Source organism: Falco punctatus (genome assembly GCF_963210335.1).
Source record: "Falco punctatus genome assembly, chromosome: 1".
NCBI lineage: Eukaryota > Metazoa > Chordata > Aves > Falconiformes > Falconidae > Falco > Falco punctatus.
Window position 1 is genome coordinate 109891066 of NC_137580.1, and position 19144 is coordinate 109910209.

Here is a 19144-nt window from a genome sequence, read left to right on the forward strand (position 1 = left end):
AACTGATTTTACAGGTAAATATTTTGAACTGTTGTAGAAATGACAGCTGTCTTTCTGATGCCTCCTGCTGGTTGATGAAACGGACAGCTTCGGCATTTCCTGGGAGGGAGGAAACCTGCCTGCTTTTCTAGGTGGAGGGCAGGTCTTGGAATACTGCAAGGATGATGGAGGACACCTTCAGTTAGAGAGAATTTTAGCTCTGCCGCAAATGAGATGATCATGTTTTTAGAAAGTCCTATCACATTTTGCATTTTACGTACAATTATAACTCTGCTTAATTTTCAAATTGTAGCAGAGTTACAAATACCTGTAGGTAGGTAAAAATACGCACTTTTTATTGCCCCACTTTTCCTTACTTAGTATAAATAGGAAAAGTACTCATTTCATCCCTCAAGGTGTGTTCTTAATAGGAAAGCCTGCAGTTGACAGGGATGCTGAACTAACTTGCATTAGAGCGATAATGAATGGCTTTAAAAGTACAGCAGAAATCTTAAATGAGCCTGACTTGTTATATCATAAGAGCAGATTATATTTTAATCCTCTTTCTTTATTGTAAAGCTGTTATAGGATGATAAAATATAAATGTATAGGGACAAAATTTCTTCTCACTTCAGTGAGCTGCATCAAGAGCAGGTCGGTAGAAGTTAGTTCAGCACTGAAAAACGGGTATAAAGAAAAGCAGAATATCTCTACTTAGGTGCAGTAAAATATTTATCATCATCATAGAAGTCTGATCCAATTTTTGAGGTTTGGTTTGTATGTGTAAAGTATCTCTAAATGTCTAAAATAAATGCGGAAATTACTTCTGATTTCTCTCTTTTTACAGCTGGTTACAGAAGAGCTCTAGTCAGCTCATAGAAAGAGGGTATGAAACTGCCTGTAAGGTTTGGAGTGGAAGAGAAATGCTCACCAATTTGCATGAAATGGGAATAACTGGTATTACTTTTCCCATTTTACAGGTAATGTTGTACGCTATATAAATGAATACTAGAGTGCATAGTATTGATGATATTAAACACCTTAGCATCTAACTTATGTGCATTTTAACACATCTTTTAATTTACTGCCATACTGAAAAGCTGTCTGAAAATGATACCTGATGAAACCCAGGAGTAATCCACTTGAGCTACTGGAATCTGGGGAGTATCAGTGTTTTAAAGGATGTAATTGATCATGTACAATTATTTAAGGTGAACCACTGAGTCAGCTATAGTTTTGTCTGTTCTAGTCATCTGCACTTTTATTGACTGTTGAAATGTATTTATCCTATTTTCAAGTTTATTTCTCCTTTCTGTGTAAGCCAAATATGTTAAACGCATTGCTACTTTTCCTTTCCAGTTCTGCCTGCAGTCTGACTTTATAGGTATCTTAGGTGAATTTTTACAACAGTGTGCTGGTAGTCTTGTATCTGTATTCACTTTTTTTTTGAGAAGATATTTAGAATGTTGTTAATGTGGAATTTGTTTGTCTCTTACAGAAGCATCTTGCTACAGTCCTGGAAAAAGAAGAAAAAGTATCAGTGCTCGGTAAAGAGGAACTTATTGAGATACCAGTTGTGAGCCCTGCAACTCAGATTGTGCTGAAAGGGTTATTCATGGTTCTTTTGTGTCTTTTTAAAGATAATAGCAGGTCAGTGCAAATACATAGCCTGAGCTGTGTGGTGGTGTTTAATTCAGCTGCGTTGCCAAACTGCCTCTTTCATTTGTGAACATCTCAGTTATGGTGTCTGGCTTCTGAGCAAAACTAACATTTCCAAAAGCTTTGGAAAATCTATTGATGTGGGAAGAATTTAAACACTACCGAATCATTTTTTCCATTCATAACTGAATTCAAATATTGAAGAAATGTATTTGAAGGTTAGATGTAAATTTTCTTGATGTGTTGCCAAGTTAAATATGCATAGGTTTTGTTTTTCCATATAGCTCTTACTCTTTGAATGTCTTGATATCTTGACTACTAATGCCAGCAGTTACTAAAAATTTATTATTTAAGCCTTATTTTAAAATATTAATTATTGTAATGTTTCACTGGTTTTCTTGGAAAGTGTGAAATTATTTTTTATAATTAAATTGTAAATGCATTGTAGCGACACTGTCTTTGCTTTGTATGACCTTAATACTTAGGGTTTGATTGCTTAATTGTACTTTACTGAAATTTCTATATAGGTATGCAGATGACTACAGAGTTGCTTTACAACAAACTTATGCTTGGATGGAGGAAAACCAACTTGATGTTTCAGATACAAGTGCCTTCTTTGCACGGCCCAAGCGTAAAAGGAGTTTGCGGCAGAAAACTGAAGTCCACATGCTTAATTTTTGGTGCTTGAATCCTGCCGTGGTAAGTTAAGTGTGAAGTAGAAGGCCCTTAAGTAATATGGGTGATAAGAAATACATACAATATCTTAAAGTGATTGTACTGATTTTCTAAATTCCTTCTTTTCTTTCTCCAACCCAGGCTTTTTCAGACCTACGAGGTGTTAGAACAATTGTTCTGACATCTGGTACACTTTCTCCGATGGATTCATTTTCTTCAGAGCTTGGCTTGAAGTTTTCTATTCAGTTGGAGGCAAATCACGTTATTCGGAACTCACAGGTAAACTTTTGCATCATCATTCCCTCTCCTGAGGTGTAATGCTGACCATTGTAAAAGAAACAATAACTTGCAAATAAAAATGATGACAAAATCATTCTGTAAGTAAAAAGAAATGTACAGGACAGACGATTGTTTGCATTTTAAAGCACTTGTAAAGTACATTAAAGTACTTTGTATAGTATATATTTATATACATAAAGTAAAATGGAAAAAGGGGCAATTTTTAGACACCTACCAGGAAAAGTTGAAGTCATGCTATTTTGGTAATAGCCATCTTATATAAATTATTGCACTTTCTCTTCTGTTTTTAAGTACTGGAATTAATTTGTTTAGAAATACCTGGATATTTTCCTTCACACTTAAAATTTCATTATATAACCTGATGTAATTTAATACAGTTTGTGTTGCATATTTGAGAATTAACTTTTTTAGTATGAAACACGCCAGGTTTGGGTTGGCACTGTTGGAGCAGGCCCTAACGGTCGGAAGTTGTGTGCCACGTTCCAGCATGCAGAGACCTTTGAGTTCCAAGACGAGGTGGGAGCACTGCTGCTTTCAGTGTGTCAGACAGTTGGCCAAGGTGTTTTGTGCTTTTTGCCATCCTATAAGGTAAGGAAATCTTAACTCGTATTCCTCCTGAAACCACACACACTCTGCTTGAAAATGTACTGTACAATATTTTGTTTTATGTATTGACATATGTAAACGCTTATAAAATAAACTTGTAGTAATACATTGTGATTATATTGTATTGTAATTTCTTGGATCTCATATTGGCTGGCATATAAGTTTGTTTTCATGAGAGAACATATTCATATTTCTTTTCAACAGACATCTGTATCTTAATGAGTACAATTGTTTCAATTAGTTTAAAAAAAAAAGCCTGACTGATCTGCAGTTTTTTCTTAAATTGTTTTCTGAAGGTTTTGAAAGTATTTAAAAGAAAAAAATTTCCATGTAAGCATACATCATGAAAGGAAACTTTGTGTATAACTAGGCAGCAAGAATGCCTTTGCATGTTCTTTGTGTGCTATTTGAATGCAGTATTCATCCAGTTAATTTCTTCTTCCCTTGTTTCTTGTTCTATTTCACTGCATTAGAGATTCTAGTATATTTTTCTTGAGGCAGGGGAGAAATGCTCACTGGCATTGGCTGAAAGGAACAAATTTCTCAATTTCAAATTATGTAATATCTAATTTCACTGGCAACAGATACCTAATTATGGTTAATCTATACCTCGCAATAGTTCTGCTTTCTTGTCTACTAGTGCTTACTGTTATTTATGGTCAGCTGTGAGGAACAGGAATATAAAGCTGCAATATAATTTTGCAATTCATGCCCATTTTTCTTGTAATGCTTGCAAGAATGTGACTTTTTTTATCTTAAACCATCATTTATGATGTTAAAGAATCTTTTCAACAAAAAAACCCAAAACCTCTCTGAAAACAGACCCCAGAAATTCCTATGAAATGAACAAAACCCCCAACATAATGGAAAAAAAAGGGAAAAGGTTTCACACCATTTCCCTCATCTTTAAGTTTCTTTCACAGAGATTATTTTAAAAAATGAAATGAAAGTGACTTTTTTATTTTTTACAAAACCTTCACGTTAGTTTTATTATTTGACTGAAGAGGCAAGGGTTTTTTCTTTGCTGGGTGTCTATAAAAGTATTGCAGTCATCGGTGCAATTACTGACAGTAACCATTAGGTGACCACATTGCACCACCTAATGTGCAGTCATGAAAAAAGCAGATTACTGACTGCAAGTTTATTTAATCTAGCTCACAAAACTAGGCACATATATGCAGAGTTAATTATACGAAAATAATTTTTGCGTTGAATTTATTTAAGAATTTAAATGGGAAAGTATTTCAGTTTTCAGTATCATTATTCTTTTACTAAAGTGTATAATGAACAGTACATGATAGCTGATCTTATGTATGCAGACCTGACAAATATTTATGAAAGTTTTTATGAGAATAGTAATCTGAATTGAAAGTATAGAGAGACTTTGTAATGACATTTAATAAAGAAGAAAAGAGATTGCTGGACAGCTCTGGTACCCTTCCCCCTCCCACTGCCCTTATGTTTTACTGAAAGGTCATCCAGCTAAACACGTTGAGTGTTTCTTTTTCTTTGTGGGAACACTTCCATGATCCTAGCGCAAGTATTGATAAATATAAATTGCAGACAATTGAAGGATGATATTTTAAAATCACATTGCCAATATTTTTCTACAGATGCCCTTTTTCTTTCTACTTGTTTTATTCTGGATTGGGTTGCCTTTAAGTCTGGGATTAATATGTTGAAAACATAGAATAATGTAAGCATAAGCATATTTATACAGGGAAAACAAGGTATTTTTCTTTCATCATCATACAGAATATTGCTTACCTGCACATTTGTGTTTCAAAGCTGATTTTCAGAGATATTAATGGGGAAATTGCTATGTCTTTTTAAAAAACTGCAGCTTTTAAAGGAAATGTTCAAGGCTATCAAGATCTCATTAATATACATGGTCATGTACCTCACTAAATTAACAATTATGAGTCAAACAGATTTTTCAGGGGTTTAACCTGTTTAATGAATTGGAGTTTCAACTTTGGAATAAGTGAAAAATGCAGTCTTTTTAAATGTTCTGGATAGCTGAGGGCAGTGCTCTGAATTTTTACTCCTATCTATCCAGGTAATTTGATGGAACTTGAATGTAGGCCTGTACATTGGATTTCAGTTTGGTTACACTTACAGGTGCATTTTTCAGTGCAACATCCTCTCTTAGTTTTAAGAATTTGTGGCTCGGCAAAGATGTCCTTTGCTGTGCACCTCCAACAGAAGCCCTCCTTGGATAGCTCTGTCTCAATACCCAACTTCCAGCACTCACACTGCACGTTTTTACCTGTTTGCCTGAAAACCTCTTTGACAATTATCTATATCATTTCGTTTTGTAAATATAGTTAATTTTATTTTTCTGGAAAGCCCCTTACAATTTACTAACTGATTTAACTGAAGCAGCTGTAGCAGAAAGAGCTCAGTGCTGTTTTGTGGGAAAAGTCTGCCACCTTGTTATCCCTGTGTACTAGATGCAATATGAATATGGAAAAAAGCAGTAGGAGAGAAACTTCCCTTTATCTCAGTGAGGATTTTGAATAAACATATTTTTCATTGAAGAGTGACTGTTTAAAATATACATATGGCAAATATCAAGGTTAATAATGCAATGGAAAATATATGGATGAGAAGAAAACAATGCATATGATAAGCATCTCCACATTTGATAGGTGTCTGTTTGTTAGGAACAGCTGTGATGCCATGTTTCATGAATGGGGTAATCTACAATAACATACAAATTTTATTGTCATTACTGGAGTTCTGGCACATTGACTTCTTTTTTTTAAAATAAGTTTGATCTTAACACTTACTAAATTGCAAACATAGATAATTTTAGGGCTACTAAAACTGGTGATACTATGCAACAAAAATGCATTTATGTGAAAATCAGTAGCAACTCCAACAAAAACACTCTATAAAAGAGAATATCAGAAGGTGAAAAGATTACTCAGAAATCTAAGATGCTTTTAAACAAGATTAAGATAAGGACCATTAGGGTTCATGTTGCCGACCTGTCTGCATTAAGATATATCTTGCCTGGTGCCTGCATCTTAGATGATTCATTCAATATGTGTCATATCAAAGTCAAGGTATCCAGCAAGGAGAAAAATGCTAATGCTTATAAATTTTAGTGATAATCCATCATGATGAATTAACTGACCTTTCTTTAGTAGCTTTTTTCCAAAATGAGCTTTGGACAATAATGTTAATGGTGGTGGGTTTTGGTCTGGGGTTTGGGCTTTTTTTTTTTTTTTTTTTTTTTTCTCCTATGAGGCATTGTTGGGTTAATTTTTATCTGCTAATTGTTGAGCCATAACTTGGAAGTACAATTTTTAAAATAGTGTAGTTGCTCAAAAGGGTTTGAGTGACTGTTTTCAACACTAAGACTTATGAACTGATCAGTATTCTTTTCTTGAGAATCCAAAATTTGTTTACACTTCTTTCTTTTTCTCCTACACCTTTATGATGTGGTGTTCTCTATTGATTCGGATGAATATGTTTCTTTTGTATCTGCTTTCCTTTACAAAGCTTTAACTTTTCAGGTGAAGTAGTAGTTTTACTCAGTATTTGCACAATGTTGCTGTCCGTTTTGCTTCTGTGTCAAATAGTTTTGTAGAGGGAAATGTCTTGGAAAAGTGAAGAGGATTTCAAGAAATACTAGCTTTAAAGATAGAAATAGTAACTGCTTTGTTGTCTGTCTTGTGAATCTTTTAGAAGTGGCTGAATGATCTAAATCTATGTTTCAAAAATTGTTTGCTATATTATCTATGAAGTATTTGCATTCAAATGTCTGTAAAAAAGACTTTTTTTCATACCAGTTGTTACAGCTTTAAAATGCAGGTGACAGTTGTTTGAGGTTTACAGCTGTGGTGTTACATGAATATTATCTCTGAGTGATTAATTACAAAAGTAGTGAAGATAATAGAAATGGGAAAGAAAACGAATGCAGAATTTTTAAGTGTTTCTTACATTGTATTAACATTGATTCTTTTTGTATATATAACTTCTATCAAATTAATGTTTTTAGGAGAACTTTGTGGAGAATAATGAAAAAGTAGCAAGGCTTTCTTACAACTAAACAATATCTACTGGAAAATTGTTGAGCTTTCTAGAGTTTTTGCTGTGTAGTGCAATGATTCTAAGGGTTATTGAAGAGTAACTTCAGAGCAAAGTGGTCTAAGGCATTTGTTTCCTAGAACACTTCTTGTGGATGATTTCCCCGCCCCGCCCCGCCCCCCCCCCCCCCCCCCCCCCCCCCCCCCGACTTCTAGTAAGTTTAGTTGGTATATGCTACAGAAGATTCTCATACATCCTATATTAAGGAGTGGGTTTGAGTTTTGTTCCTGTTCGGTAGGACAAGGGGTAATGGTCTTGAACTTCACAGAGGGTAGATTTGGAATAGATACCAGGAAGAAATTCTTTACTGTGAGGGTGGAGACACTGGCACAGGCTGCCCATGGGAGGTGGTGGGTGCCCATCCCTGGAAACATCCAAGGCCAGGCTGGATGGGGCTCTGAGCAGCCTGCTCCAGCTGAAGGTGTCCCTGCTCGCTGCCGAGGGGTCGGACTAGATGGCCTGTAAAGGACCCTTCAAACCCAAACCACTCTGTGATCGTAAATTGGCATTGCCGCATACTGTGTTGGTTAGGAAAGTGGAACTATTAATGTGTAGATACAGACCAGTTAATGCTGCACAGCATTTGCAGTTTCCCTTGAGAATTTTGGGGTAAGGTTATAATGATACGTACATAGTAACTTTTGTCACTTGCAAAAAATAAACACTGACTTTCACATTTGAGTTTCTGTATCTCATAAATTTAAGAGCTGCGAGTTCAGAGTTTAAATTCTGTGAATCTCTTCTCATTTTCCTTTTCTCTTGGCTGATGGTGAGGACAGGATTGGGTGACAGTAAATCTATTTGGTCTGGAACACCTGTTTGTTGTCTTGGCTCCCTTTCCGTGTTTAAGGTATCAATCAAAGCTTTAGTGAGGTTGCAGACAAGTGCTATTTACCGTTCTGTTGACAAACCATTCTTGGCAGTATTGCACAACTTTAGGCAAGCAGGCCTTAATATTAATTAACGCTACGAGCAGTGCAGAGCGTGGCAATAGATGTAACCCGTGCTGTTTTCAAACAGACTGAGAAACCTTCAGGTTCGGTGTAGGTAGTTATTTGGAATAAACAGGAGGGACCTCAGCTTACCTTCTGACTATTGCGCTCTGCTGCCGTAGCACAGCAGTGCCCCTGCGCTGGATGTGAGCCTGAGTCCTTGAATATACTGTCTCCTCTCCTGGACGTAAACGTGCCACCCCGATATATGACAGGCTGAGGAAGGGATACGGTTTCAGTATTAATTCTGAGTGTCTGGCTCTTCTTAGTTGAAGACAGACCCCTTTTCTTACTGAGATTTGTATGATGTTGGTAGAAATTTCTTTTTTTAAGAAGAAGTGGCGGAGTGGCAGAAAATGAATTGGTCATAACACTGAAAAAAGACCAGAATATTTTAAATTCTGAAACTTCCCTGAAACAGTTTTGTAAATAAATTGAGAAACCCATACTTTTCCTGCCATCAATAAAAAAAACAACGCTCCTTCAGACAACTTTTACTTATTTAATAAATTACTTCAATAAATTTGCAAAAGATGGTAGTCTGTTTAGCCAGGCCTATTAAAAGCATTAAGATTTGAGCACTGGCTGTTAAAATGAGTAAATGGCAATATCACAAAGTTAAACAAATGCCAAAAAACATTTTCCAGAGTACTGGGATTGTAACAATACCATTAATGAGGGCAAAGAGGTTTTAATGCAATTTGCACATTCTAAAGTTTCAAAAAGAGGGTTTGAGTTAGTGCATTATTAATGTTCTGAACATCTGGAACTATGTAAGAGCCATAGACATTGAGCAAGTGCAGGGTTTCCCCACTAGGTCTGATGCTGACTGATTTCCTCCCTAGTGAAAAGCTTGTTTTAAGAAGTTTGAGACAGTAAAATGACAATATCCAGATAAGAGATAAACATTCCACAGTGTCTTTTTCTTGTAATGTGCATGGAGGAAAAATTGGAAACCATTATGCTTATGCAGTTAAAAGGTGATTTTGAAATTAAATAGGAAAATAGTTACTTGCACCACAGATGGTTGCTCTGTGGTACAGTTGCACTGACTGCAGAGTGCTTGTGTGAGGAATTATATAGTAACATCAGGTGGGTTCCATGAGATGGCTTAAATTTTTCTGTTAGGTGTATTTGGGTATTATAACCATGGATAAATGCTTTAACAAGAGTAATAGTCTCCTTGCTGTTCCTGTTGACAGCTGTAGGAGTACTTTGAGGAAGGGATTTACTCCTGTGTGTAAATATTTGCAGGATGTAGGGATCTGTTCACACCAAGTAGGTTTTGTGACAGAAATGTGCTCTTTGAAGTTACATAAGCATTAACGTTCTGCATCATTTTAATGTTAGAAAATGTCATTTATGCTGTTACAGCTTTAAAATGATACAGGAGACAGAGTGTTTCAACATGTCATCTAGTTTTAGATGTTTTAACTATAGCTAATATCCAACATCACAGTCATTGGGATGAAAAGAAAGGAGGCTGACATATCAGGGGTAGGTTACGAAATAATTGTAAATTAATAATGATACTCAGTTTCTGCACAGCATTTGCTTTCTAGTCTCAAGGGAAAGGCATTCTCTTACTCCAGAAGCCTTATTTGTTTGAGCCAAACAGCTGCAACGGTGCTATTACAGTATGTAAGAAACCCTAAAAACATGAAAATACTTCAGGGAATAGAATTCTGTTATCCTTGCTATCTCAAATTATGTGCAAGTACCTAACAATAAAAGTAGAGCGAAATGATGGAAGACTAATTAAACAACATGTTGGAAGCACTCTGTCTCTCTTTCCTGGCACTAACGACTCTCTGCAATGCCCCCTGGAAGTCACTGGAGTTTTTTTCCGTGATTGCAGAGGGCTGAGGTGTAGAGCTTATGACACTGAAGTGACCCTGTATGTTTGTTTTCTTTTTCTTTGAAAAGAAAGGCTTATTGCCAGATTCTGAAGCTGTATCTTTTGCCTTACTCTGATGAAAGTCTTAGTAAAGTGGGTTTTGTCTGATGGGGCATAATTTTGGGACAAAATCATCTAAAAAAGCCAAGTTCTAATGACTCAAAACCTATACATTTCAACATTTGTACCTAATAAATGTAGATAGAATTTTCTTTTACTTGATGTCCACTATTGTTTCTTCATTGGTTGTTTTTCACTCTTACTCTGCACTGGTATTTTTCTCTCTGATCTTTTTCTCAGCTTCTTCATGTTTTATGGTGGTAGTGTTTTTTTCTCCCATTAATCGTATACAATATCTACTTAGAGTTTTATTCTCTATTTTTCTGTCATTTAAACATTTAAGTGTCCGCAATATAAACTGTCTGGCTATTTGGGCCCTTGCGTTCATCTGAAAGAACAATTCTCAGGCTTGGTGTACATTATCTGAGGTGTCTTCTGAGAGCTACAATAGCTCCTGTAAATCTTAACATGATTTCTGAAGTCTACAGTTTTGGTTTTTCCCATTGATTTGGGCACAGCGACACACATGTAAAAATCATTGTGTGTGATGGAAGATTTCAACCATTCCATCACGATGCTGTTTTCTTTGCCTCAGGCACTGAAGACTTGTGATGATACTAGTACAAAGAGAAGAACAGTAGCTGAAAGAATAGTAAAGTTCATGTAAAAATAATTGAAATAAGACTTTTTCTGTAACCACATATATAACCTTTATCCTCAAATTATGCTGGCAAGCCACATCCTTTCATGTCATCAGTTCAATCAAGTTACTCTGCCAGACTAAATCTGAAGATGGAGCTGGCAGTTCACACCCTGGCAAGATCATTTTGTGTGTAATTATAGAGGCTGGAGCAAGCCTGGAAATAAGAAAACCAGAATGCTGCTGAATTATGCACCAAAGGAATAATTGAAAATATCCTAAAATTTTAAAGCTGATTCTTGTTTTATGATCATTTGTTATAATGTTTTCACTTTGGATTTTTTAACCTCTTGAGTTGTTTGGGGTTTGGGTTTTTTTTTGGTGTTTGGGGTTTTTTCCCACTGCTTGGTTACTGATGGCTAATTTCAGTGTTAACCATCCACATGTTATTCACAAGGCATGCCAAGAAAAACGTTGGGCTACATCAAGGAAGAAATTTTATCTTTGGGAGTTGATAACTGACAATCTGAATAGTTGCACAAAATACTTATTTTCTTTCTTAAATAGTATGACAGTATCCTAGAGATACGCCCTGGTTATGGAGTAATTTTCCTGGTTTCTGGGAAATAAGAGACAACTAGGTATGCTTAGAAAAGTTAGAGGAGACGATCCAGCAGCTTGCTACTGAACGATGACGTTCTTCCCCCTTTCCTTGTGATTGTTCTTGTGCTGCTCTGAATTTTGTGTCAACTGATTCAGATCTCCAGAACAAAGGAAAAGTTTTTATCCTTCCTCCCGCTTCCCCAGGTTTTCTGCTGGCCTTTTGAGCTGAGTTGGCTCATCAGGAAGGCTTGCTTAAGGAAGGGAGCATGAGCATCCCTTTTACTGCTTTGCTGCTAGAGCTTCGTCTCAGGGATGAAACGTTACTATGCTTTTTAAAAGCATGTGATTCAGTGGTTAACCCTAATATAAGAATCTATAAAGATACTCGTTTGGAAATCCTGATCTTTTTATATATTGTTTTATATAAACATAAATATGGTTTATGTTATGAAGCTGTTAGTATGAAATTGCAGCATTGTTAACTGAGTCTGTTTTTACCAGTTATTAACCAAATAAACTGGAGTTACTCAGGTGAATATTCTGGGTGAATGGAAATTTGTGTGAGGTGATATGAAAGGAATGAACTGTTCTGACTTCTTGTTCTGTGGAGTCCTGCAGAAATGGTGGGAATGGAGGAGCTGTTTGCTCTGTTAGTTATTGCAACCAGACATTTTACACACAACCACTCCTCAAGTACACCAGGGCTGTTGTGGCCGAGTGTTCTAGCAGTTCAGGGCTGGTGGCTCCGGGGAAATTCCTAGGTGTGATTTGGGTCCCACCTTATCTTTTTGAATTACTGCCTGAAAAGAATGAACAAATATACTTTCCGTGGTGTACTGAGCTGCTGCAGTGACCAGCAAGGGATGTGCAATTATTGAAGTGCCCTGTGGCACTTGCTTTTTACATAGAGCAGATACACTTTATGGTAGCATCTGCACATCGTATAAAGTAGAATCTGTAGCGACAGTTTGTGGCAGATTATTGGGTATTATGTCTAAAAAAATTATATGCCATACTGGCAGATGAGTGTTTTGCTTGTGAACTTCACACCCTGAGAGCTGTGCAGTTTAATATTTTATTATGCTGTTAGTTTAAATACCCTGAGCATACAACATCAGGAAAATAAACTAAAAATCTATTATTGTTTCTCACTTCTGAGCTCTGACTTGTCAAAGTGCTGCAAGCTGAATTGTTGTATCTAGTTAACACATGCTTCACTTTCCCTTGTAATTAACACTTTCTGCTTGCATATTTTTCCTACCATTTAAGTAGTAACTGCACTGAGATTGAGTTTTCGGTCTAGAGGTTTACACTCTGTGAAGTATATAGTCCAAATAGTAAATAACAATTACAGTCAACACATGATTTTCCTCAAGAGCTTCTGATGAAGGGGAGAGAAAGCGGGATAGAAAACAGTAGTTATTAATAGGGGAAAATATACATAACCAACATTCTTTTTAAAAACAAGGTTTATCTTGCACAGGTTACTTTGGCGTTGCTGTTCTGAACCATTGCAACCTGCAGAGTTCCTGGTCGCTTTGGCATTTCTGAGAGGTTTGCTGCCTGATGTGGCAGGGATGGGACTCCTTCTGGTGTGAAAAACTATATATGTGAGATGAAATATACTTGAAAGCATGTATTTAGGTGTTCTGTAACAGTATGTACCAGAAATTGAATATTGAATATATTGAAAGGAATACTTAGGCTATTTTAAATGCAGAGAAATTCTGCTTCATTGGAAAGTCAGGAAGCCTACCAAATCATGTCTTAGAAAATTATGCCTTAGACTTAGTTGCTAAGTGGGTAAGCAAGCTTCTTGGTGATAATATTTAATTGGTGAGATGGCATATTATTCTAAAGAGTATTCATTGCATTTTGATTAAGTTCACAGCTCATTAGTGGATTCTTTTTAGCAAAAATGTTTTGAAACAAATAACTTGCACAAAATATAAGATTTCTGGTTTTGGCTTACCAATAAGCCACTTGGTTTGATGATAGCCAGCTGGCAGTGTGCTACAATTAAAACTTTGTTTTCAGCTTTTTCTTCCTGTTTTTGATCATGAGGTGAGAAATTATTTTCCTAAGAATTGGGTATGTGTAGTATATGTGGTGAAAGTGTATCAAGAAATTACTGGTGGGGAAAAAAGATGGTCCAAGTTGCGTAAGGTCAGATAGAGAAGAAAGAATACTTAATTAAAAAAATAAATAAATCCAACCCACACCCCAAACCAGAAAAACATCTCCTTAGCATAACTTAGCACAGCTCCAATGAGGTCAGCAGATTTATGGTAATGTTTGTGGTTTTTAGGGATCCTGCTTTCAGGTTTTCCTTCCTGGCATCAGATTCTTTTCGTGGGATAGGAAACAGTTTATGACTCGTTCTTATTTGTGCTCTTTTATCTACTGAATGCTATTTTATCTCTGTATTGTTATAGAAGTGTTATATAATTAGTTAACTTCGGCAGATTGCTGTAAAAATTTCATTCAGTAAAGCCATTGAATAGCTTCTTGCTGTGTGAGATTAATTGCTTATTGTTCCCTCCTTAATTGCTGCTGACTGAAGTATGTGTTTCTAGTATTAGTGACATTAGTGAGGGTCATTTGCATTGTCATGATTGCAGAAAGTTTTATCGCTTTGCATTTCTGTATTTTAACATTTGCTTCATTCTTTGACTTAAGTCTGGAACTCTACTGACTTTTCTGTTTAGTGATCCTACTTTCCAAATGACAGGATTTGGATGTGTCCAAGAACCGGAGCTGATATTGTTCCCTCTTATCATAATTTATCATTGTGTAATTACCTATTTGGAGCTCAATGTCTTACATATAATACAGGGTTGTTGCCGAGAAAGTGCCTTAGGTTTTTACGTGCACTGATTTGCTGTATAACAGGGGAAAACTTACTAACCTTTCTGAGAAAGTAAAGAGAACCCTAATCTTTCTTAAAATTACACAATTACTACAGGTGTAAAATGCCTCATATAAATTTAAAAGTATTTTCCTTGTTAGTATTAATAGAGGACTAAAAACTGAAACCTGTTACTGTCCCGCTGTTGCAGTCGTTTCCCCACGACAGGCATCTGCCTGCCCTCATTTACTGTGTGAGCATTCGTGGACTTGGTCGGCCTCATGCCTAGGACTACACTGCATGTCTGTTTGAATCAGTTTTCCCAGATGGTACTGTGCTTCACTGCTGATGTGCCACTAAGACAACCCTGTCTTTTTTTTATCTCTATTCTGAGAAAAAAAAAAAAAAGAGGTCAAAGATGACTGAGCTTGTTTTCTGACTGGTGAAGAAGAGGGTGGCAGTGTAGGATGCTGACTTCATTCATTAACAGTTTTATAATTTTGTTTTGATTCCAGACCAGGATCTAAACAATCCTTTTAAGAATAAATTTTTCTGGAGAGCTTTCTTTACGTGAAGGATTGCTCTCTCACTGGAACGTGAAAGTGTAATGATAGCCTAGGGTGAATGTACAAGCAGTTCTTGTAACACAGAAAGCTGTTGTCTTGGTTAATTTTAAAACCACAAAAGAAACCCTGTTTTGAACCAGGTTGTTTAGAAACAGCTGCGACAGAGCTCAAAGACTGCATACTTCAAAGGCTATCCAGATTGTTTTGTGGTAAAACATGCTGGGGTTTTGGGGAAAAGATTTTGTATTAAAAAAGCTTCTTTAACTGTAGAAGCAACATATTAACTCTGTTATTCTAGAGTCTTTGGCGTGCAAAACATTTCATTTTTCATTACTGTTGTCGCCGTTCACATATTCCATTATTTAAGGAGGTTATTGAAAAATTGATGGTATGTTGGTACCAGAGAGACATCCTGTAGGCTGCAGTGTTGATTTATGGCACATGGAACACAGTTCAGTGCTTCAGTTTCCTGCTGGTGAGCGGCACTTTGTCATTGTCCCTAAAGAAAAATCATACCAGTGAAATCCCCTGTGTTTCCCCCAAGCTGAGTGATGCATACTTTTTCTTTGAAAATGATTATGAATTATTCAACTTTTATTGTGCTGGAGTGTGCACATGGTGATCAGAATCTTGTTCATAATAAAGAGTTTTTCACCATGTTCAGGGTTTAGTTTAATTATGTAGTTGAGTTGGATGGTAGCTTTATCTTTTTTTTTTTTTTCTCTTCTTCTTCCCCCCCGCCCCCCTCAGTGTGTCTGCCGAGCCTGTGTGGGCTAGTACAGATTTTACCCTGCATTTCTGAGCATGCGAAGGTATCTCAACACATGAGTCTTGGTCCTAAATGTTTTTCTTTCATGTTTGTTTAAGATTTTCTTGAGAAAATAAGTACCATACTTCCAAACTTAAGAAGTCACTTTCCACACAAGTACTTGAAAATCATAGACACTTACATGGCTTTAAAGTTTTACTCTTCAAGCTTGTTTTTCTGCTGTGAAGAAATGGTAAGAGATGTCTTAGTGAAAAATCTCTTGAAACAGCACATGTAGTAGTGATATGGATTTCCAGTTGAGGGCAGCTTTCTCCCAGATGTGTTGAGGAAAGACTCCATAGTATAGACCACCTGTTAGGAAAATTAAAAGGCTGCATGATCTTTCTTCTTAACTCTGGAAGAAATGTAAAATGTCAACAAATGTGTGACTTGGGTCGAGGTCCCTTTGCAGCTTCCTGGATTCTGTCTCTGGACTGTTGAAGTCTTTCCAATAAAATGAAACTTTCCTTATAGAAGAGAATAACCTGCTGAGCAATTTTGTTGTAATTTTGGAATCATGATTATCTGTGCAAATTTAAGTATTTAAAATTGCTTTCCATTTAACTAGTTTTGCTTTAAATATACGCGTTCTTATTTTATGCACTTGATTTGATTTTTTTGCTGTAACAGATGGTAAGGGTTAGCAGTTAAATACACATTAGAAAATCTTCCTCATCAGCTGAAAAGGAGAGGTTCTGAAAAAAGTGAGGAATGTGTGTTTTCCTCTGGAAGCTGTACTCAGATGAGCATATGTGCTGTTCTCATTACTTCGCAATGTCAACTTTTATTTCAGGACTTTTCTAAGGTCTTTCCACATTAAAATTCTTCTCTGTGTTGCCTAGTCTTCATATTCCTTAAAACAAAGAAATCTGAGTCTCTGAACATACTGTGTTACCCTGTATACTTTAATTATTGGTTTTACAATAGGAATGCTTTCTTTTTCCTGATGGCAGGGAACATGTTTAATGGTTTTTTGGTTGGTTTTTTTTAATATTTTCTGTTTTGCAGCCATGGAGCATTTCGTTACAGAGGCTCTGTGACACTTTGGGAAAGTAAATCAGATAGAAACTGATCTGGAGTTAGTACTCTGTAAACCAAGTCTGGTTCAAAAGAACACTTCTTTGCTTTGCTCGTTGTAGTCCCATGATGATGATAAATAGTTGGGGAAACATGCAGTAAGAGGGAGGCATAGCCTCTCCTCGATAAGAATAGCATCTTTGTGTGGCCTGTTTCCATTAAAATACTTTATTAAATCAGTTTGTTTATGGCACATAAAAAAGTTTACCTATGCATATGTATTTATATGGGCATTTGGTATTTTTCTCCAGTTTCCCATTAACAGTGGGAAATTAACATTCTATTTTGAAAGTAGGTTTTAGTTCACAAATGGAATATTTTGGGCACAGATATTTTCATGCTCTTTTTAAATGAAATCTGCTAGGATTAGAAATGTAGAAAATGGAATTTGAAGCTCAAAATTGGTTTTGTTTTGTGTTGTTTCTTTGTGACTAGATATGTTAGTACTTTGTATCAGCTTAGTCACTCAAAAGAATGAATTTTAAATACCTCCATGTATTACGTTAGATACACCCATAAACATGAAGAGGTTTCTGTGAATCAGTCTATTGCTTAACCTTTCATGAAAATCTAATTGAGTGCGAACAACTGCTTAAATAATTCAATGGCTTAAGTTATTCTTGGCTGGTATGGTCCCAGCCCAGTGCAGTGCAAATGTCTGGGTGTCAAGCAGACCTGAGTTTTTTTTTTTTTCTTTTTTTTGGTGAGGAATGTGATTAAGAATAAAATCACTATCGAAAATGCATACAGGTTGTTTAAGAAGGGAAAAAGGAAAAAAGATGAAATGTAATTTAGCTCTGCCAATTTGGTAAATTACTTGTGGCTAAAAGTGCATATTTCAGTCCTTTTGAAAGCATGTAGTATTTTTGGTGATGTTGATAAATGTTACTGGGTTTCATTGCTTTCTTTTCATACATGTGACCTTTTATTCTTGTTAAGGGACATTGTGCTTTTTATAGTACTATTTATAATAGATCTAGAGTGCTATTCAAAATTTATTTTAAAAGTTTGGATAACTGACATTAGATTTTATTGGGTAGTGGGCCCAAATATTTTCCCTGCTGTTTTTGGAAGGAAACTCAGCTTTTTCCTTTCACATGAATCCTTCCAGGCAGTTATCTCTTGAACCTTCTATCTTTTATTCCAATTTCATGACCCTGTTTGCTTTCTTCCTTCTACTGTTTCCTTTGTCTTCATTATTAACCTCAAAGGACTCTTTTTGTTGCTGCTGTTGTTGGGTTTGGGGTTTGGTGTTTTTTTTTGTTGTTTCATTGGTTGTGTTTGGTGGTTTTTTTTAAACTAAAGGTGGAAACAGAATTAATTCTTGATCCCATACCACCATGTTGGCTTTGTAAACTGTTGGTTCCCCCAAACTGAAGAGTTCCGACAGTCCTGGAGGTCAGTTTTATAGGATTCCAGGTAATTTAATACAGACGCTTGGCAACCCTTTTAGTTCAGAGAACTGTCAAAATACTTTTGCTAATTCTGTACTTTTCCAAAACATCTTAGTTCATGAAGAAGTTAGTTTAATATGAGCCTGTAGTACCAGTGTATAAGTGATACAAAAAAAGTAGGTGGAGTCTGGCCAGATTCATTCTCTAGGGCAGCTTTGAAATAACATGAATTTAAGGCCACTAGTGTTTAAGTGATGTAGTAAATGCATTTATTTAATCACTGAATATATTTGGGGATTATCACTAATATAGACACAGTGTCATTCTTTCATAAGACAAGTAGAACATTCAACGAGGTAATTAATCTGAACATCATGCTGAACAGACTCTAGAGCTTTGAGACCAGATTTGAACAAAAAGTTACAGCTGTAGCTAACCAGCTGACTCAGCAAACTGCATCATCCTGGAAGCTTATTAAAGGTAATGCAATACCTATGGAATTAGATACATTATAAAAACATCTGTGCCTTGAGATCATCAGAGGATTACTTTAGTGGAAAATATGATGTCCTCCATCCTAATAGCTTAAATTTGCAGAAGGATCTGTCAGAGTGTATAGTTTTATTTTTTTATTTTTTCTTTCTGAAAGGAAGAGAGGAGGCAGCTGATGCAGATGCAGGTTGATTTGTCCTGTGACAACTTGTAGTGTGTATGTCCTTTTTGGGTTTTTTTGCAGACAGTCCAAATGACAGGAAACATTTTGTAGTAAGACAAGAAAACAGTATTTTTTTCTTGACATTATCTCTGAATGTAAGGGTTTTCAGTTGATGCAAAGGGAAAAAAGTCTCTTATTCATTTGGTTTTGACACCTGTTATTTTTCTGTCAAGATACAAGCACTTCATTGAAGCAAAAACTTTTGATAAAACTCAGTGTATAAACTT

General features: G+C 36.0%; 1 protein-coding gene across 5 annotated transcripts in view; it reads left to right on the forward strand.

Annotated features, from left to right (window-relative positions):
- BRIP1 (BRCA1 interacting DNA helicase 1) overlaps nucleotides 1-19144 on the forward strand; it is a 62540-nt gene that overhangs the window by 15755 nt on the left and 27641 nt on the right. For all 5 annotated transcript variants that reach the window (XM_080382602.1, XM_080382603.1, XM_080382604.1 and 2 more), the window contains exons 10-14: nucleotides 827-959; nucleotides 1478-1629; nucleotides 2166-2337; nucleotides 2455-2592; nucleotides 3040-3201. In XM_080382602.1, the coding sequence (XP_080238728.1) occupies nucleotides 827-959; nucleotides 1478-1629; nucleotides 2166-2337; nucleotides 2455-2592; nucleotides 3040-3201 (757 nt within the window). The remainder of the gene's footprint in view (nucleotides 1-826; nucleotides 960-1477; nucleotides 1630-2165; nucleotides 2338-2454; nucleotides 2593-3039; nucleotides 3202-19144) is intronic.